The 17,267-nt window shown below is 41.9% G+C and overlaps 1 protein-coding gene across 4 annotated transcripts in view; it reads right to left on the bottom strand.

Moving 5' to 3' along the window:
- Positions 1-17,267, bottom strand: part of LOC119788855 (golgin subfamily B member 1-like) — a 44,016-nt gene that overhangs the window by 24,363 nt on the left and 2,386 nt on the right. The window contains exons 2-16 of one of the 4 annotated variants that reach the window (XM_038293519.1): positions 16,409-16,467; positions 13,559-13,714; positions 13,124-13,261; positions 12,602-12,718; positions 12,363-12,518; positions 12,086-12,265; positions 11,886-12,008; positions 11,693-11,806; positions 8,934-9,240; positions 8,742-8,857; positions 8,511-8,628; positions 8,337-8,428; positions 8,112-8,263; positions 4,109-4,259; positions 2,946-3,069 (exon numbers count right to left, since the gene is read on the bottom strand). In XM_038293519.1, coding sequence (XP_038149447.1) covers positions 2,946-3,069; positions 4,109-4,259; positions 8,112-8,263; positions 8,337-8,428; positions 8,511-8,628; positions 8,742-8,857; positions 8,934-9,240; positions 11,693-11,806; positions 11,886-12,008; positions 12,086-12,265; positions 12,363-12,518; positions 12,602-12,718; positions 13,124-13,261; positions 13,559-13,714; positions 16,409-16,453 — 2,089 coding nt within the window. In that variant the 5' untranslated portion in view covers positions 16,454-16,467. Of the gene's footprint in view, positions 1-2,945; positions 3,070-4,108; positions 4,261-8,111; positions 8,264-8,336; positions 8,429-8,510; positions 8,629-8,741; positions 8,858-8,933; positions 9,241-11,692; positions 11,807-11,885; positions 12,009-12,085; positions 12,266-12,362; positions 12,519-12,601; positions 12,719-13,123; positions 13,262-13,558; positions 13,715-16,408; positions 16,468-17,267 lie in introns of all 4 variants that reach the window. The other 3 variants (XM_038293520.1, XM_038293518.1, XM_038293523.1) reach the window with 3 other exon arrangements.

Genomic DNA, 17,267 nt, shown 5'->3' with positions numbered 1-17,267 from the left:
ACCACTTAAAAATAAAATGTGAACAGCTTTTAAGATTTTTCAATACAATTAACCCTCCTTTCTTGGCATTGTGCTGCAATTACTAAATCAATATATAATTAAGACAATAAAGAGACCAAATTGTGTTAATTTATGTTGCCTAAAAAATCCTATACAACAGAAAACGTTTCTGACTTTTTTATTGTCAGAATTCAGTCAGAATTCTGAGATTTAAGTCAGAATACTGAGCAAAAAGTCAGAATTCTCAGCAAAAAGTCAGAATTCTGACTTTTTTCGCATACTAAACAGAAATAAAATTTAAAAATCAGTTAACTTATCAGTTAACTTTCAGTGGCCCTAATCCTCTTCCATAGATTTGTGATTGCAAACTCTACCGAAATTATTTGTAGCCTATGTGGTCGTCCTCACGTTATCTGTCATTGACTTGGGCTACAGTGTAAAACTATCAGAATCAGGTTTATTGCCATTGTTAGTGAAGGAGTTCACAAACTAGTTTTTTTTTTTTTGTGGTACAATCGTGCAACATAAAACATATAATATGGAATAGGTAAATAAAATTATAAAAATATCTAAAAACTGTGGGTATACGTCATGCAATAAAATAGACTAATATATACACTTAAGATAAAAATATGGATATAAAATATAAAAAGTTAAATAGCATCTTACAAGGAGACAACTAGTTTATCTGGTGACCAGTCGGCAAAATGCTTGTTTGGTGCTGCTGAATGAGACATTTTAATGCACAACAAAATGATTTACCTTGATCTGTATATTACCTGGCTAATGGGGCACGGGAGAAGCAGCCTGTCAGCGACCGTTCCTGCTATCTGAAGATGCTACTGAACTGCTATGATGCTGCGCATCTGGCATGCCCTGCGACCCGCGCGAGTTCACGTGACAAAGGAAGAGAGAGAGAGAGAGAGAGAGAGAGAGAGAGAGAGAGAGAAAGGCTAGTCGGGTGTGAGCAAGGAGATGGCTCATTTCGGGGCATTGTTTCAGTCGTTTTTAATGGCTCAGGTTTTCAAAAGATCATTTCAAAACCGACCTCAGTAAAATCTTAATAATATTAATAATAATAATAAAAAAAAAAACGAGTTTCAAAAGGGCATTTTCTTTGATAAAGGGCAAACTTCCTAGTGCTTTAGCACCACCTAGTGTCTATGTATGCACGCCCCTGCCAGTAGGTTAATGTTATCGTGTTTTCCTTAATGTAGTTACGCTTTGCTTTATGTAGTTGCGTTTTTCTTAATGTAGTTGCGCTTTGCTTTATGTAGTTTTGTTTTTCTTAATGTAGTTGCGCTTTGCTTTATGTAGTTGCGATTTCCTTGATGTAGTTGCGCTTTTCTTTATGTAGTTGCGATTTCCTTAATGTAGTTGTGCTTTGCTTTATGTAGTTGTGGTTTGCTTTATGTAGTTGTGATTTCCTTAATGTAGTTGCGCTTTGCTTTATGTAGTTTTGTTTTTCTTAATGTAGTTGCGCTTTGCTTTATGTAGTTGCGATTTCCTTAATGTAGTTGCGCTTTTCTTTATGTAGTTGTGATTTCCTTAATGTAGTTGTGCTTTGCTTTATGTAGTTGTGGTTTGCTTTATGTAGTTGTGATTTCCTTAATGTAGTTGCGCTTTGCTTTATGTAGTTTTGTTTTTCTTAATGTAGTTGCACTTTGCTTTATGTAGTTGCTATTTCCTTAATGTAGTTGCGCTTTGCTTTATGTAGTTGCGATTTCCTTAATGTAGTTGCACTTTGCTTTATGTAGTTGCTATTTCCTTAATGTAGTTGCGCTTTGCTTTATGTAGTTGTGATTTCCTTAATGTAGTTGCGCTTTGCTTCATGTAGTTTTGTTTTTCTTAATGTTGTTGCACTTTGCTTTATGTAGTTGCGATTTCCTTAATGCAGTTGCGATTTCCTTAATGTAGTTGCGCTTTGCTTTATGTAGTTGCGCTTTGCTTTATGTAGTTGCACTTTGCTTTATGTAGTTGCACTTTGCTTTATGTAGTTTTGTTTTTCTTAATGTAGTCGCGCTTTGCTTTATTTAGTTGCGATTTCCTTAATATAGTCGCGCTTTGCTTTATGTAGTTGCGATTTCCTTAATGTAGTTGCGCTTTGCTTTATGTAGTTGCAATTTCCTTAATGTAGTTGCGCTTTTCTTTATGTAGTTGCGATTTCCTTAATGTAGTTGCGCTTTGCTTTATGTAGTTGCGCTTTGCTTTATGTAGTTGCGCTTTGCTTTATGTAGTTGCGCTTTGCTTTATGTAGTTGCGATTTCCTTAATGTAGTTGCGCTTTGCATTATGTGGTTGCGTTTTCCTTAATGTAGTTGCGCTTTGCTTTATGTAGTTTTGTTTTTCTTAGTTGCGCTTTTAGATTTGTAGTTGCGGTTTGCACTTCAGGGCCACCGTAAAAATAACCTAGAAACATTTCCACATTTTCTATCATATAGTTTTCCTTTGGGGAGAAAAACTGATGGAGGTTCTGGTTCCACGAGCAAAATAAATTCCAAAGCAGGTCAGGGAGAAATCAAACCAAAATGGAAAGTGTCCGTGCAAACACCAACACCACACTTACCACAGATGATACGACATCTTTCCACCCGCATTCATCATCAGCTCACATTAACTCAAAGCTTTAATGAGACACACAGACAGACAGCAGCCAGCTCAACCAGCATGCACGTGTCCGAAAAATGAAATCTGAGAACGGATGAATGTGACGAGGCACAGAGGGCCTGCGCCGCAAACCGGTTCTGTGGACCGAAAGCAAAAATGAACAAACCAGAGATCCCAGCGGTTTTTGATCGGCCAGCCGGAGGGAGAATAAACAGCCAATAATCCAACATGGTGTTATGGAGAAAAACAAACAAATCAACCCAAAAAAAAGTGTCCCCCAAAGTAATGTGCGGGTGACTGAGTGCATGCCGGCGAACGACCGTCTATCGGGTCTCACACCTGGGTCAGGAGTACTGTACTCGGGCCACCAACCTCCCATGTTCTCTCCCTCCATCGGGGTCGTGCTTTCTGAGTTGTTCCGGGGGTCCTGGAAGGGGGTTTGTCCATCAAACTCAAAATCCTCCTAAAAAGAAAAGGATCAGACCTTTTACTAGAGCAGAACAGATGAAGGACGCAGATATGAATCATTTCTACAGTAACCTGCCGCCTCGCAGTCTGTGTGTGGATCCACAGGAAGGACCACTAATTAAAAATAAAATCTACTTTTCAGGAACATTTTGTTGAGGGGAAACATCCATTTATCTCTCATGCCTCAATCAGTCAGTTCACGCATTTTATTTACCAAAAACCAGTAAAACCAGTCCAATTTATTCTGAGCTCAGATTCACTGAAATGTGAGGCAGATTCCACACTGTGATTATTTATGCAACAAAACACATTGGAAAAGTCCTTCACTGATCCAATATCTCGTAGAACCTCCCTCACCAGGACCTACATGTCCTGCATCAGACGTCAGTTCTCCATGACGCTGTGAGGGAATCTTGCTCCACTCTTCTTTCCAGCTCTGCTTCACTTCGTTGAGGTTTTAATTGGACTCTTAAAGTCCCACCTCAGCATTTAAATAAAGCTGAAGACAAGCTGCAGAGAACAGCTGCTGTTTTTAGTATCGTGGTTCTATTAGAGACTCAGTTTGGACCAAGTTTCAGCTGACGGACAGATGGACTCGCATCTAAATTTAGAACGGAAGTTCCTGTTTCTGGTTTTCACCAAACGTCTCCGTCCTTTCTGTCCCAGACATCTTGTTCTTCATCCGGATGCAGCTTAGCTAACCTGAGTCCTGCCGATATCTTGGTTTTTAGAGAGAAGAAAAGGCCGGTCCGTGAAAATATTGTCTGGCGCAAAAAAGGTTGGGGACCGCTGGTCTAAGATGTTCCCCTCCTGGGAATAATTATTCCCTCTGAAGATAAAAGGAACCTCCGATTGATATTATAACCTCCTAGACTAATGAGCAGCAACAGTTGCTTCGTTGAGGTCATTACTGATGAGTTTCCAGCAATCCACCTCTAACAGCAACTATTGCCGCAGATGAACTCAGAATTTCTAACAGCTTTTCTGCGTCTGTTTGTTCTGTTAGATGTCTATATAAGAAGCTTCCCACCTACCTGCAGGCTTCGATGGGACGGGGCAGCCAGCTTCTTGGCCCCGTGTCGGCCGAGCCCCCGAGCTTGAGCCAGTTCCTCCTCCAACTCCTGCTGCCGAGTGACCAGTGCTGGATCGGAGCAGCCAGGAAAGAACCAGTCATCCTCAATCAGTTTTGTGCCACAGGGAAAAGGGGGGACGGGGGTCGGAATGGATTGAGGATGTGTTTGTTGGTGGGAGTGGATATTAAAGCGGAGGAGGAGTTTTGAGCAGGTGAAAGAGATGAGATGTTGGGGGTGTCGATGGTGTTGGTGGTGAGAAATATGTCAAATCACAAAAATATCCAGCAGCACAGAAAAAGCTTTTTCTAAGAGTGGAAACGCTGAGCGAAAGGAGTGAAGCTGGAGGACAGGTGAAGGAATCAAGGGTTGAAAATATGGAGCGCAGGAACACTTCAAATAGAAACAACTCGCTCCAAGCCATGCACACCTAATTTGCATAGCGAAGGGGAAAAAAAGCATTCAAACATGTGGTAGGCAGGGTGTACGAGTGGCGGTAGGAGGAAGGACAGAGTCCATCTCTGTGAGTCACATTTCACATGAAATCTCCGCAGATCTGTCGGGATCCTTCTGCTTCGTTTTCATTTTTGGAAACACAGGATGCAAGCGGGTCGTGCCTGAACCGACCAGCGCAGGAGACGTTCCCATCTGTTTTGTGCAGACAGGCAGCTTGGTGGTGAGGAGGGAAGGGAAAGGCGGAGGGCAGCTGTAAGCAGAGGGTGAGGCAGAGGAGGGAAAGGGTGCAGCGTGTTCAGCGGTGACCGGTGCACGATAAGCAGAGCTGGAAAAGAAACCAAAGTCTGCAAAATATGGCGAGAGGAGAATGTTTCTGCTGAACTGAATCAGAGACATATTCCTCAACGTCTCACCTGCAATGATCCCACCAGGGTGGATGAAAGGAGGACATTTTAACAGATTTATCTCCCGAGGAAGGACTCTGATTGTAGCCAAAACCATGACAACAAGGCCAGAACCGGTGAACCAGCGCCTCAATGACATAATGTTTTACTTGACAGACCAACACAAAGTATTACAGAGTTTTCTAGTGGGAGGAAATAATGAAGGGCTTCAAATTTAAAGAGTCACTGAATGGAAAAAATAAAAAATAATAGATTCCTTAAAATCTTGATGCTGTTTCTGTGTTGAAATATAAATGCATGTTTTCTACATTTTTTTCTCCCTCCTTTAAACAAAGCAGCTTCTATTGATCTGTTCTTTTCAGGCCGCTTATCCCTACAGATTACTGAACTTTGACCCCAGATGCGTGTAAATGAATTATGCATGAGTTTCAACGCTGCAAAAAATTTTAATCTAAGTAGGGCTGAACCATTTTGCCTAAACTGTGATTATTTTTTAGCCAATACTGCGATTTTATTGTGATTTTTTGCACTAAGCACAACCATGTTGATGTTTTCCTCCAGGTTTTTAGTTTTTCTCCATGACCTTGAAAGCCTGCTTATCCAGAATGCAGCTGCAGGACTTTGCTGTAACATTTACATGAAAACGTTTTGCTAGCTGCAACTCTCTGTTCACTTCTGTGCAACAGCATACCAACTTTAATCGTATTACCATCATCTAAGGGAGAGATTTGGTGTCTTCTGTTAAATGTATTGTTACCAAAATTTAGCATCTGTAAATTGAAAATAGGATTTTTCTAAACTGCGATTATATTGCAGATGCAATAAAAAAGCCCAGCCTTAAATCTAAATAAGTCAATTTTTCTCAAAAGTGTAATTTTTTCTAAAATTAAGGAGGTAAGTGAGACACTTTGCCAATGGAAGAAGACAATTTACATTTAAAATAAGAAAAAACAATTGCAGTCTCTTATTTCAAAAGTATATTGTCTAATTATCTTATTTTAAGGGAGAAAGTGCTCATTCCATTCGCAGATCATCTGATTTTCCTACTCAAATTAAGTGTAAATACACTTAAGTTAAGACATTTTTAATAACAAAACTTTTCAGAGCCTAATTTGTCACAAAATATGCTTAATTTCTAATGATAAGAATCAAAAACCGCTTCCTGTTTAGAACCGTTCCATGTTTTCCAATTCCATGGCACAGTTTGGCAGCTTGCTTAACGATTCTCTTAACGGTTCCAGGCAACACCAGAGTCTAGCGCTGGGCAGCACGACTTACGTCACGTTTTTTTTTACACCAGTCACGCACACGGCATTCAGTAAGCGAGTACGACGTGACGAGGCGTAAGTCTAGAAAAGCAAAACAAAAGCGCTCAGAGCGATCGCAAGTTTGATGGTAACAAGGTGCTTTGCAATCATTGCAAAGTGGCAATAACATCCGCCGGAGGAAATACATCCAACATGCAGAAACACCTGCGCACACAACATGGCATACATTTTAACGAATGCCGTGTTTTTGATGCTTTCAGACAGAAGCTAAAGTTACGACCAGCATGGAAGGCAACTCTGGTGGTAAGTAGCTAGTTTTGTATCACTGACTGTGCTTAATGTGGTTCCTAGTAAATCATATGACATTTCTGGAAATAGACCAATTTCCTACCTCTCTTTGAGGTTATTAAACGTGCTAATAAGTTGCTCCGCAGTTCAGGAAGCGAGAGAAAGGTGACGCTCATTTATTTAAAATCAGGGGGAGATTAGCTTATTTCCCGAAATTGTACAGTAATGCTTTTTTATTAAACGGATGCCTTCTCCATTAGATTTAGATGACTATGTGGCTCAGAGGTTGGCAGCTCCCGTTCACTGGCTTCTGTTTTCGCCGAGGCAGGCAGAAATAGAATGTCCAAGGCGAAGGTAGATGAATGTCACCGTTACCAAGTTCATTGTTGCACAGAATTGATAAGAGAATCGATAAGGAATCAGAATCGTTTCACAGAATCGATAAAGGAATCGGAATTGTGAAAATCTTATCAATTCCCAACCTATTAATTTCCCACATAATCATGTTTTATAACTCAACAGCAGGAGGGATCAGAGTCAAGGTGGCAGCAGCTGAAGGACTGAAGAGCTGCTGTTGCTGAAGTTCAAACATTATTTGATTAAACTGATTCTGAGCAGCTTTTCAGTCTCTTTACTCTTTACAGATGGTGGTACACAAAGTCTTACTTGCTATCCTCTTGTTGCCCAATATTAAACCCAGTAATGCATCATTTGGTTTGCTCATCTTTCAGCTGATAATGCATCTTTAAAAACTCACAATCATCCTGTTAGCAGCGATGAGTGTGAAAGATATTTAGTCTAAAGCACTTTACTCCTCAGCAGGACAGCAAATCTTTTCTTTCAGCACCAAAAACAACAAACACCAGGTGACTAATGCTGCAGCATATTGAGACAAACAGAGAGAAGGAAAACAAAAACAAACAAAAATGGTGGCAAAGAGGAGAGAACAGAAAGGGAGGCTAAATGGCAGACTCTGCAGCGCCGCTCATCGCCGCGCTGACAGAAGTTCAACCCTGCAAAGTTCAGAGGAACTAGCGGCAGCGCGGCGAGAGGCGGCTTTGGAGGGTTGGAGGAGCCTGCATGCACAAAACTGATGGGAAACTGTTCTGACAGGCTGCTCCCATCCCTGGAGCAGGAGGGACTGGAGAGGGAGCCAGATGGGGGAGGGAGGGGAGCGGGTCCAGGAGATGGGAGGCAGCACAGAGCAAATCGAAGCTCCCCCATGACGACGGTGAAGACAGGGGAAAATAAAGAAAAAAATGTTCAGTCAGACAGAACAAAAACCTCTCCACAAAGTTTGGGCTCATGGAGGGACGATGGGGGTCAGTCTGAAAACTTCCAGCTGAAATCGCTACGACACACGACTGTTAGCAGGTGACTGAGAGAGCGTGAGCGTAGTGGAGTTATGGAGGATTACTGAGCAGATTAGGTGTGCATGAGCCCATCTGATGACTCTGAATGAGGAGGTGTGTTTAACTTTAACTGCCTCTGATCATTAAAAGAAACTGTCTACGTGAGTTTGTTGATGGTCGGCCTGCAGCTGTGACCTCACCCTCTCTGTCCTCCTCCATGTGGCTTATCCGCAGGGCCATAGCTGCCTTTTCCTCCCTGGCCCTGTCCCTGGCGCTGGCTGCCTCCGAAACCATCTCCTGCCACTCCAGAACCTGGCTCTGAGTGTCGTCTGCGCTGCCCGACTCGCTGGCCTGCAGACAGGGGGAGACATGGACACTGAGAACAGGGCGGTTAGACGGGGGTGAGCGGCGGAGCTGTCCTCACCTGGGAGGCTGCCCTCTTGGTGAACTGCTCCAGCTCAGCCTGCAGCGTCCTCTGCTGCTCCTCGTACAGAACCAGCTTGGCTTCTAGCATTTCTAACAGAAAACGAGTCATGTTTACTACAGTCTGCCATCAGAGTGGGAACAAACGGTTGGGTTTAAGTTAAGTTTTTTTTACCGCTCTTTTCTCTCAGCTCCTCGTAGTGCTCCACCTTCCACTGGTTTTCCTCCCTCTCCTCCTCCAGAGCGGTGATGTGACCCCGCAGAGCAACCAGGTCCGGAGGAGCCGCTCCAGCCTTGGAGGAAGCAGAAAACAGACATTTCTGTAAACAGTGTTGTTTGATCCCGTCCGTTTTCGCCCCCTGCCTATAGAGGATGCGTGTTGATGGAAACATGGAGGAAACCTCACCTGGCTTTTCTTCAGCTCCTCTTCCAGCTGTCTGATTCTAGACTTGGACCAGGCTTTTATTTTCAGGAACTTGGCCTCAGACCGACTGGCCTCTTCTGTTTTTTGTTTAGCTTGAGCTGAAAGAGGTTAGAAGTTAAAATGGATCGTTTAACCAGACAGAATAAAACTCCTGGATCCATATAAAACTCCAACCTTCCAGCTCCGCTATCCTCTGGACGGAGGCCGGATCCGTTAGCAGGTTTCCGTTTTCCGAGGCCTCCTTGCCGACAGGTGGCGCCACCGCCGGCGGGGCTCTCCTGAGCTCCTCCAGTTGCCCCAACAGGTCCTGCTGGATCTGGTCCATCTGGCTCCGATGCTCCTCGCTCAATCGCCGCACCTCCATTTGATGCTTCTCCATCAGGTCACGAAGCTGCGCCCGCATCACGTGCTTCTCAGCCTCCATCTTGGATTCCAGGCTCTCTCGCTCCACGTGCAGCCGATGGAGTCGCTCTGTGAGCTCCTGTGGGGATCAGACAGAGTGACGACCAGAAGCCCCGCTACAGACTGGATAAAGAAACCCCGTTTAAGGTCCAGATTAAGGCCCAGCCTTTGACTAGGCCGTTCTAACATCCGTGCTACCTCAGAGCAGATGCTCAGGCTGGTTCTCCTACCGGAACCTCTAATTGTTTTTCTTTAAGGATTCAGCTCCACCCATCTTTCCTGCTCCCACCGAGAAGCATGATGCCACCCCCACCGTGTTCCACACTAGAGATGGTTTATGAAGCCTCAGCTTTCTGCCACACGGCATTTTCCTGCTTGCATCCTACAGTTTAATCCTGTTGCATTGGGATTTATTTAGAGGGGTCAGAGTAAAATGGGCTAAAAACAAATTAATGTTATTTTGACAATCTTGTTTTTTAAAAAGTATAAAAAAATGATGAGCCCTTTTCTTTTCACAGCAGATGAAACGATATGTGACGATATGTGACATATAGATATAGATAGTGTAAGAGCCATAAATTATTACCCGCGGGGTCACCCGCTAAAATGCTCTTTTGAGGGTGAAAAATACATAAATAAAAATAAACGGGTCGGGCGGATATTTTTTTTTGTGCGGGCGGGTAGTTGGTGATTTTTTTTTTATGCGTGTGTGTTGTTATGGACATCAGAGATGTTATATTAATCAGGCACTGGGGTCACCCTTGTTGTAGCTTAAAGCCCTGCCGGCAGTGTGGGCTTCCCTCCTAAAAGGCCACAGTCAGTGCATACACATCTGCTGCAGTGTTAATGGCGCTGTTCTGCAGCGCAGCGTACTATAGCCTAATACTTGATGTGTTAACGGGTCGGGTTGCGGGTTAAATATCAACGGGTCGGGTCGGGTTGGGATTTGAATTGAAGATATCCGCGGGTGACGGGTCGGGTTCAGTAGTCATCGTAACGGGTTCGGGCGGGTGCGGATTGGTAAAACTCGACCCGTGCAGGACTCTATCTTGTGCTCCTCTGATATTTTTCTCCCTCTGCCTGGGTGTATGTGCCTGAGCATGTGACATTGGTGGACACAGTCACCGGCATCTATGGGCGGCAGCGTGGGTGTGGTGCCATTAATTTAGTTTGTGTGCTCACCTGGCTTCAACATTTGACCTGGATTACGGCAGCTGGGTGAGCTTGGGGAGAAACTCTCTGTTGACTGTCTTATACACCATGATGTATGCGCTGCTTGATCAATGTAATCAATGTAAGTACAGCTTTGCATAAGAACGTAAGATGGAAAATAAAAGGACATCCTAGCGTATAATGGCTCAGCCGGCCGAGGCGTTTGAATAAAAATTTGAGTTTATACGCCGCAATAGATGGAGTTTGATGCTAAAACTCACAGAGATTATAGAATCCCTTTTTTATATATATATAAAAGTATTAATGTTTATTATTCAAGTACAAGTATAAATCATATAGTTAAAAACACTTAGAAGTTAGAGCAGAAGTTAAAGGATCAACCTCAGCTTTTTTAAAACTACTTAAAGTATGAAAGTAAAAGTAATTCAGGGAAAAATGTAAGGACAGAAGCTTTACTGCACTACCCTATTAAAGGAACATTTTTCTACATTTCTGAATGAGAACTTCCTTAGACTTCATTTCCTTAGTTTTATAACTAACGGTAACAGTTTCAAATTTTACTTTGCATCATCTTGAAAAACTCTTTATTTTGGTATGTGATGAACAACAAGTTGGGGCAGCACCGAGTCCAACCACAAAGACATTAAGTGTCTGAATGATACCAAATATTTTCTAGAATTAGCTTAAATGAAACAAAACTCTGCACTTTCATCTTTTTTTTTTATTTAATGGATGAAGCAAAAATAAAAAAGTATTATGTGGAAGAATTAGGAGATATTTCTGCCTGATTATTATTATATTATTTTTATTAGTATTATTTACCAATACTATTTACATTATATAAACTTTTCTTCCCTTTTAATGGAATGAAGAAATGGCCACACTGATGTTCCTGAGGATTAGGTCTGAAACAATTAATCAAATTAATCAATTACTGAAATAAATGTTAACTAATTTAGTCATTGATTAATTATTAACTGGAGTATAGAGACTCTAAAACATGCCTTTAGCTGACAGAGCGACACATTTAGAGAAGGAATTACACCAAATACACCAAAGAAATACATATATGATTTTGAATTGAAGATAGAAAAACGTTCCTCCTGTCAATCTGCTCTATCCAGATCTCCTTAGGTTGAAAAGTCTGAGTTTCAACTGGTTTAATTCAGTAAAAAATCGTCTTTAACGAACATTTTGATATCTGATTAATAATCGATTAATCGAGAAAATAACCGTCAGATTAATCAATTTGTAAAATAATCGTTAGTTGCAGCTAACGATCGTATGTTTAAAGCAAGCTGATGACTATTGTTTTTAATTTTTTTATTAAGATGGTTTGAAGAATACGGGAAACTGACCTTTATCTGCCGATCCCTGCCGTCCACCTCGCCCTGCAGAACGTCGATGACCTGCGTTTTCCCCAGCAGCACCTCCTCCTTCTCGTGCAGCTTCTGCTTTAAGGCCTTCAGCAGCTGAGTGGGGGGGAAGGGGGACAGATGGTGGAACGAGTTTCCAAACTTCTCAGTCTAAAGAGAGCAGAGCTGCTGTTACCTGCTCCAGGTCTGCGCTGGCGTCAGACTTTGCCGCCAGCCTGAAGAGCTCCTGTTCGTGCATCTGGTTGACCTCCATCAGCTGATTGTCTTTCTGAATGATGATGTCTTTGAACGTCTGGATCTAAAGAGGAGACAGCGGCGTTCATTTACTACGACCTGCTGACCTTTCATTTTTCCTGGCCGGCTTTGTAAACCTACATTCTGCTTGTACATGTTCTCCTTCTGGCTGTACTGCTCCTTCTCTGAGGCCAGCAGCTCCTTCAGGCTCTCCGTCTGCTCCAGCAGGAGACTGTAGCGCTCCTCTGCTTCTTCCACCTTCTTGGTCAGGCTTTGGACCAGAAGCTGCAGCTCCTGCATCTCTCCACCAACCTCCAGCACCTGAGAGGGGACAAGCATAGATCCTACTCAGTTCTATGGCTTCTCACATCAAAACAGGGAGGAAAGCGACAACTTTATGCTGAAAGAGGAGCATCACCTTCTCTGTTGGTTTATCTGTGATGGGATGATCTCCTGCCAGTCCTGTTTGCAGGTGGACGATGTAGGCCTCTTTTTCTGCCAGCCTCTTGTCCTTCTCCGTCAGCATGGCGTCCATCTCCTCACCTCGCTGTTGCTGAAGCTCCATTTCCTTCCTCTGGAACCATCAGGAACAATTAAAGGATTTTAGACAGTCAGAGATCTTTAACCCAGGAAGGGAAACTGATTATTATTATTCACCCTTTTTTGCAGCTCCCCATCCTTCAGGGAAAGCTGATGCTCCAGTTCTTCAACCTTCTTCTTCAGCAAGACGATCTTTCCCCGACTGGCCTGCTCTGCTCCTCCCTCTGAAGATCCCTGAAGACAAGAAGACGCTGGTTTAGTGGAAGAGGAACCAGGAAAATTATTTATAGAAGTATAGAAGAACAAGAAGAAGAAGAACCAACCTAAATAAAACAAAATAAAAAAATGACATTGAATAAAATTAAATAGGGACATGAAAATACAAAGAAAACTAAATATATATAGAAATAAAAGAAAAAGCTGAGCAAAAAATAAACATCAAAAACATTAAATAAAATACTATATAAAATATAATGTAATACAAATATAAAAAACAAAAACAAACAATAATAAAATGGAGCCAAAACAGCAAAACCAAAAATGAAAAATAGGAAAACAGGAAAGTAAAAAAAATAAATAAATAAATGTAATCTCTGAAAGATGATCTTTCCACACGTAGAAAACCAGACGTTCTCCAACCTTCTTGCCGTGAGTCGGCGTCCCGGGATCTCCTTGTCGTTTCTTCAGCTCCTCCAGCTGTGATGTCAGAGACTTCACCTTTGCTTTGTTTTGGAGGCGGAGCTTCGACAGTTTGGACTCGCATGCCTCCTTCTCCACCTGAGCCACAATGAAAAGCAATGAGCTCCATCAGATACAATAGCAGGACTGTGGTGATAAAAACATGTTCCTGTTTGGATTTATTCCTTTTCCTGAAGTTACCTTCATGGTGGAACATTTACTGAGCTATCAGCTCACATTCCTGTCTGTCAGTGAAGGTTAGACTTTGTCTCCGGGGTTTAAACGTTAACTTGATCCATGTGAGTCTAACAGGAACCGGCTACAGACTAAGGCTGACCCAAACCGTTGCCCCAGATCTTTAAACCTTAGCTAAGCTCCAGAGGGAGCCTCCCTCACCTTAAGCTGATCATCTTTGGAGCGAAGCGCAGCATCTTTCTCCCGAATCAGCTCCTTCAGCTGAAGGACCAGCTGCTCCGTTTGAATCAGCCGCTCGGCCATCTCCTCCACAGGAACCTCTGCGCGCCCCGCGGCGCTGTGAGGGGAGCCTGCGCCCTGAGGGGGAAACAAATAATAGGAAAACTGAGCAGAAAGACTCGCTTATAGAAGATGAATCCTGGTTCCTCTGCTAAAACTTTCATGTAGTTTGAATAGTAAGTTTAAGAACCATTTGATCAATTATAAGGGCTGATAAAACTGATAACTGATGAACTGATGAAACTCCAATAATTATTAGTTATTATAGCTCCTCCTTATTGATGTTTCTCATCGTAAACTAATTCAAACAAGTGATGTTAAAATAATATTAAAATATTAAAAGTTAATAATTAAGATCAGAACTTAAACGCTGCAGGGTTTTTTTTTATCTATATGCCACTAACTCCTTTTGACTGAATGCAAACAGAGTGAATTCAATAACTTGAACTTTGCTTGTTAAATTACAACAATTGTCAATCAAGGGTTGCATAGCGAAACGCTCAACCGGTTCTCATTAAAACTTCTGGGATGGAAGAAGAGCGGTGAAACGACGACTCTCTCAGCCCCTGCAGATGGGGCTGTACATGCTTTCACAATGGTCATGGTTGTGTGGGCTATGAGTAATAAATGTAAAAATGATTGACTTTTAGAGTTGGGTATTTTCACCAAAGTCCTGAATCGATTCGATTTTGATTCGATCTGTTTTTACAATAATGAAAGTGGTTCAACTGTGTTCCAAAATAATCATGTATTTTATTTTTTTCCTGTAGTATTAAACACAAAGTGCAAACTTGTAAATCGGACGGTTTAAACTTGATATGGGAACAAAACTGTCTCATAAGTGCAAACTTGTTTGTGAAAAGTGAAAAAGTGAAGCCTCACTCGAGCAAGCAGACGTGACACAGCGTATTTGCAGCGTTGTCTGTAACAACTACAGGGTGTTTGCTGGTCAGCCCTCCATTTGTTAATGTCTTCAGTCAACCTACTGGGCATATTTGCAGCTGTCTGGCTTGAAGTCATCTTAAGAGCATCTTTCCTGCTCATTTGAATGTGAATGTCACGAGCGTCACTATATAACTAATCAATCTCATTTCCTAGACCTCAATTTTGCAAAAATGTAAAGGAATTGATTCAAAATCGATTATTTTACCCCGCCCTAATGACTATGTGATGGAGGGGAGCAAGTGTGGAAGTCCAAGCATAAATGGAAATCAAAATAAAAAAACAGTAAAAAAGATCAAAGAGAGGTTTGATTCCAAGAGGGATAAACTTGTGCTGCGCTAAACAAGTCTGACCTCTGTAGTTTTCTAAAATTTTAGCCAAAGCTCAGGAAGCGTTCTGATGTCGCTGTGAAGTTGATTGACACCTGACTACATGTTCTTGCTAGCAGTTCTACTAATCTTAGCAATGCTATTTAGCCCGATACGCCTTGCTGTTGGTTTTTGTTGACTCATTGCATCTCAGTAGGCACTTATTTAGCAGCTGCATCAATGGCCACCATCTGGATTTCTGGTAGTTCAGTGGTACTGCCAGCAGATGGCACCATGTCCATTTATGTCAGCTCATTGCTCCCGGTGCTGAGGTTGTATTTAGGCTCAAAAAGGACCAACAAAACAATATCAGGATGGATGCTTGCAGTATAAAGCCTTATTTGATCATAATTAACTGGATTTTGGCGTTTTTGGTAAAGGCATATGATTTACCTTTAAATTAGTTTTACTTCCTTTAAATGCAAGTTTTCATGAAACACTCACATGTAAAACAACATGTGGGTAACAGTGGCGTCGGATGTAGGAGTTCGACCTGAAATTGAAGAATTGACAGTTCGACTCCGGCTTTCTGTGCTTTACAACACTTCACCTGCACTGCCTACCGATGGTGGTCAGAGGGCCCTGTGGCGTCAGTGTACGGCAGCCTGGCTTCTCTCAGTGTGCCCCAGGGCAGCTGTGGCTACAATGCAGCTCACCACCTTCAGTTTGTGTGTTAATGACAGAATATAGTGTAAAGCGCTTTGGTCAACGAGTCTGACTTGAAAAAGCGCTATATAAGGCCGTTTACCTTATACCAAAAAAAGGTTAACTGTGGATTTATAGCAGATTCGTCCACAGGGATCAGGTTGTGAATGAATGGTAGAATCGAAAAAAGAGAAACTGCAGATTATCTTCTGGATTCCGAACGTCTTTGACGACAGCCTTTACACTGGGAACGGGGGAAAAGTCATGCTGACTGGGATGTGTGTGTGTGTGGAGGGGCAGGGGGTGGGGGGTCATTTTTATCCTGTCAGGAAGCTGGAGCTTTGAGGTCAGCAGTTTGACTGATCCCAGCTTATCTGGACATGAAGAACAATGAAAAGACTTCCCAGATAAAACAGACTGATGACGTGTAAAATAACGGACTGAAAACTGATATAAAGCAGCGTTAGATCACTTTCCATTGAACACAGTCCTGCAGATCTACTATCCTGCAGCTTTTGGATGCATCCTTCCTCCAACACACCAGCATCTGATCAATGAATCGCCTCCAGGCCTGAATGGCTGAACTCTGAGGAGGAAGCCAGCTGTCTGGTGCAGGTGTGTTTGGAACAGGAAATAAGCTTTTCAGGACTGGACCAGGACACCTTTGCTCTAATGAATGCATCATTTGCATTTTTAACATTGTTTTCTATCTTTTTAGAAAACTTTTGGTTCGAGGTTTTGAACCTCTGGTTAGAGGAGCTGAAATGAAAACACCAGAAACACGTAACTGTTTATCATTGCAATATAAAAAACTTACCGGAGAGCCAGACTCTCCCTCTTCTCCGGAAAACCATTTTAGCATGGCTGATTACAGACCTGAAACACACAAAAAACACAGAGGAAGTAAAAAAGGAGATCAATGAGTTCTGATTGAACATGAGACCCTGATACATCCTCAAATGTAGTGAAAGCATCCAGTTTTCCATTAATTAATAACTCTAAAAAATGTTAGTAATGTATTATTTATCTAAAATTAGGACAATGCACATTTATCACCATGCTAGCTTAAAAAAATCTATGTTAATATGCCAGAATTAGCACAAAAGCTAATTTGAATCCACTTTCCTATGGCAGGTAAAAACGGTGAACATTAAAGAAAGACAACAAAGGAGAGAGCAGAGTGGATACAAACAGGCAAGATGGATGAACACCTGACTGATGATAATTTTGTAATTCTTCCTTTTTTTGGTTGAATTTCCAGCTATTTATCCGGTTCATGTGTTGAAGTCTTTAAATTTGAAGCAAACCAAAGAATGATGAAAGAAATCCTGATTTATGCATCACTGGACACTTGATATGGATCTCTGCTTCTCTTCTTTAAATGGGTATGAGGCCCATGTTTCCTCTAAATGATATAAATCCATTTAAAGTTTCAGGACCAATAATAATCATTTATATGGGATAATTAGGATAGAATGAACTTTATCTTAAAAACGCACACATAGGTTACATAGACACTCATAACATATCCTCTAAAGAATTAAAATTAAATAAGAATAACATAGCATACTATAACAACAAGCAGAACACCAAGTTATTGCACATTTCCTATTTCTCCCTTATAGATCTATTTAGCATGTTGATATAAATGTAGATGGAGGTGGGTGTAAAGGAGT

This window comes from Cyprinodon tularosa, unplaced genomic scaffold (assembly GCF_016077235.1).
Source record: "Cyprinodon tularosa strain WSP-4 unplaced genomic scaffold, ASM1607723v1 ctg328, whole genome shotgun sequence".
Classification (NCBI taxonomy): domain Eukaryota; kingdom Metazoa; phylum Chordata; class Actinopteri; order Cyprinodontiformes; family Cyprinodontidae; genus Cyprinodon; species Cyprinodon tularosa.
The sequence above is the reverse complement of the archived record's forward strand: the minus strand, read 5'-3'. Positions and strand labels throughout refer to the sequence as shown.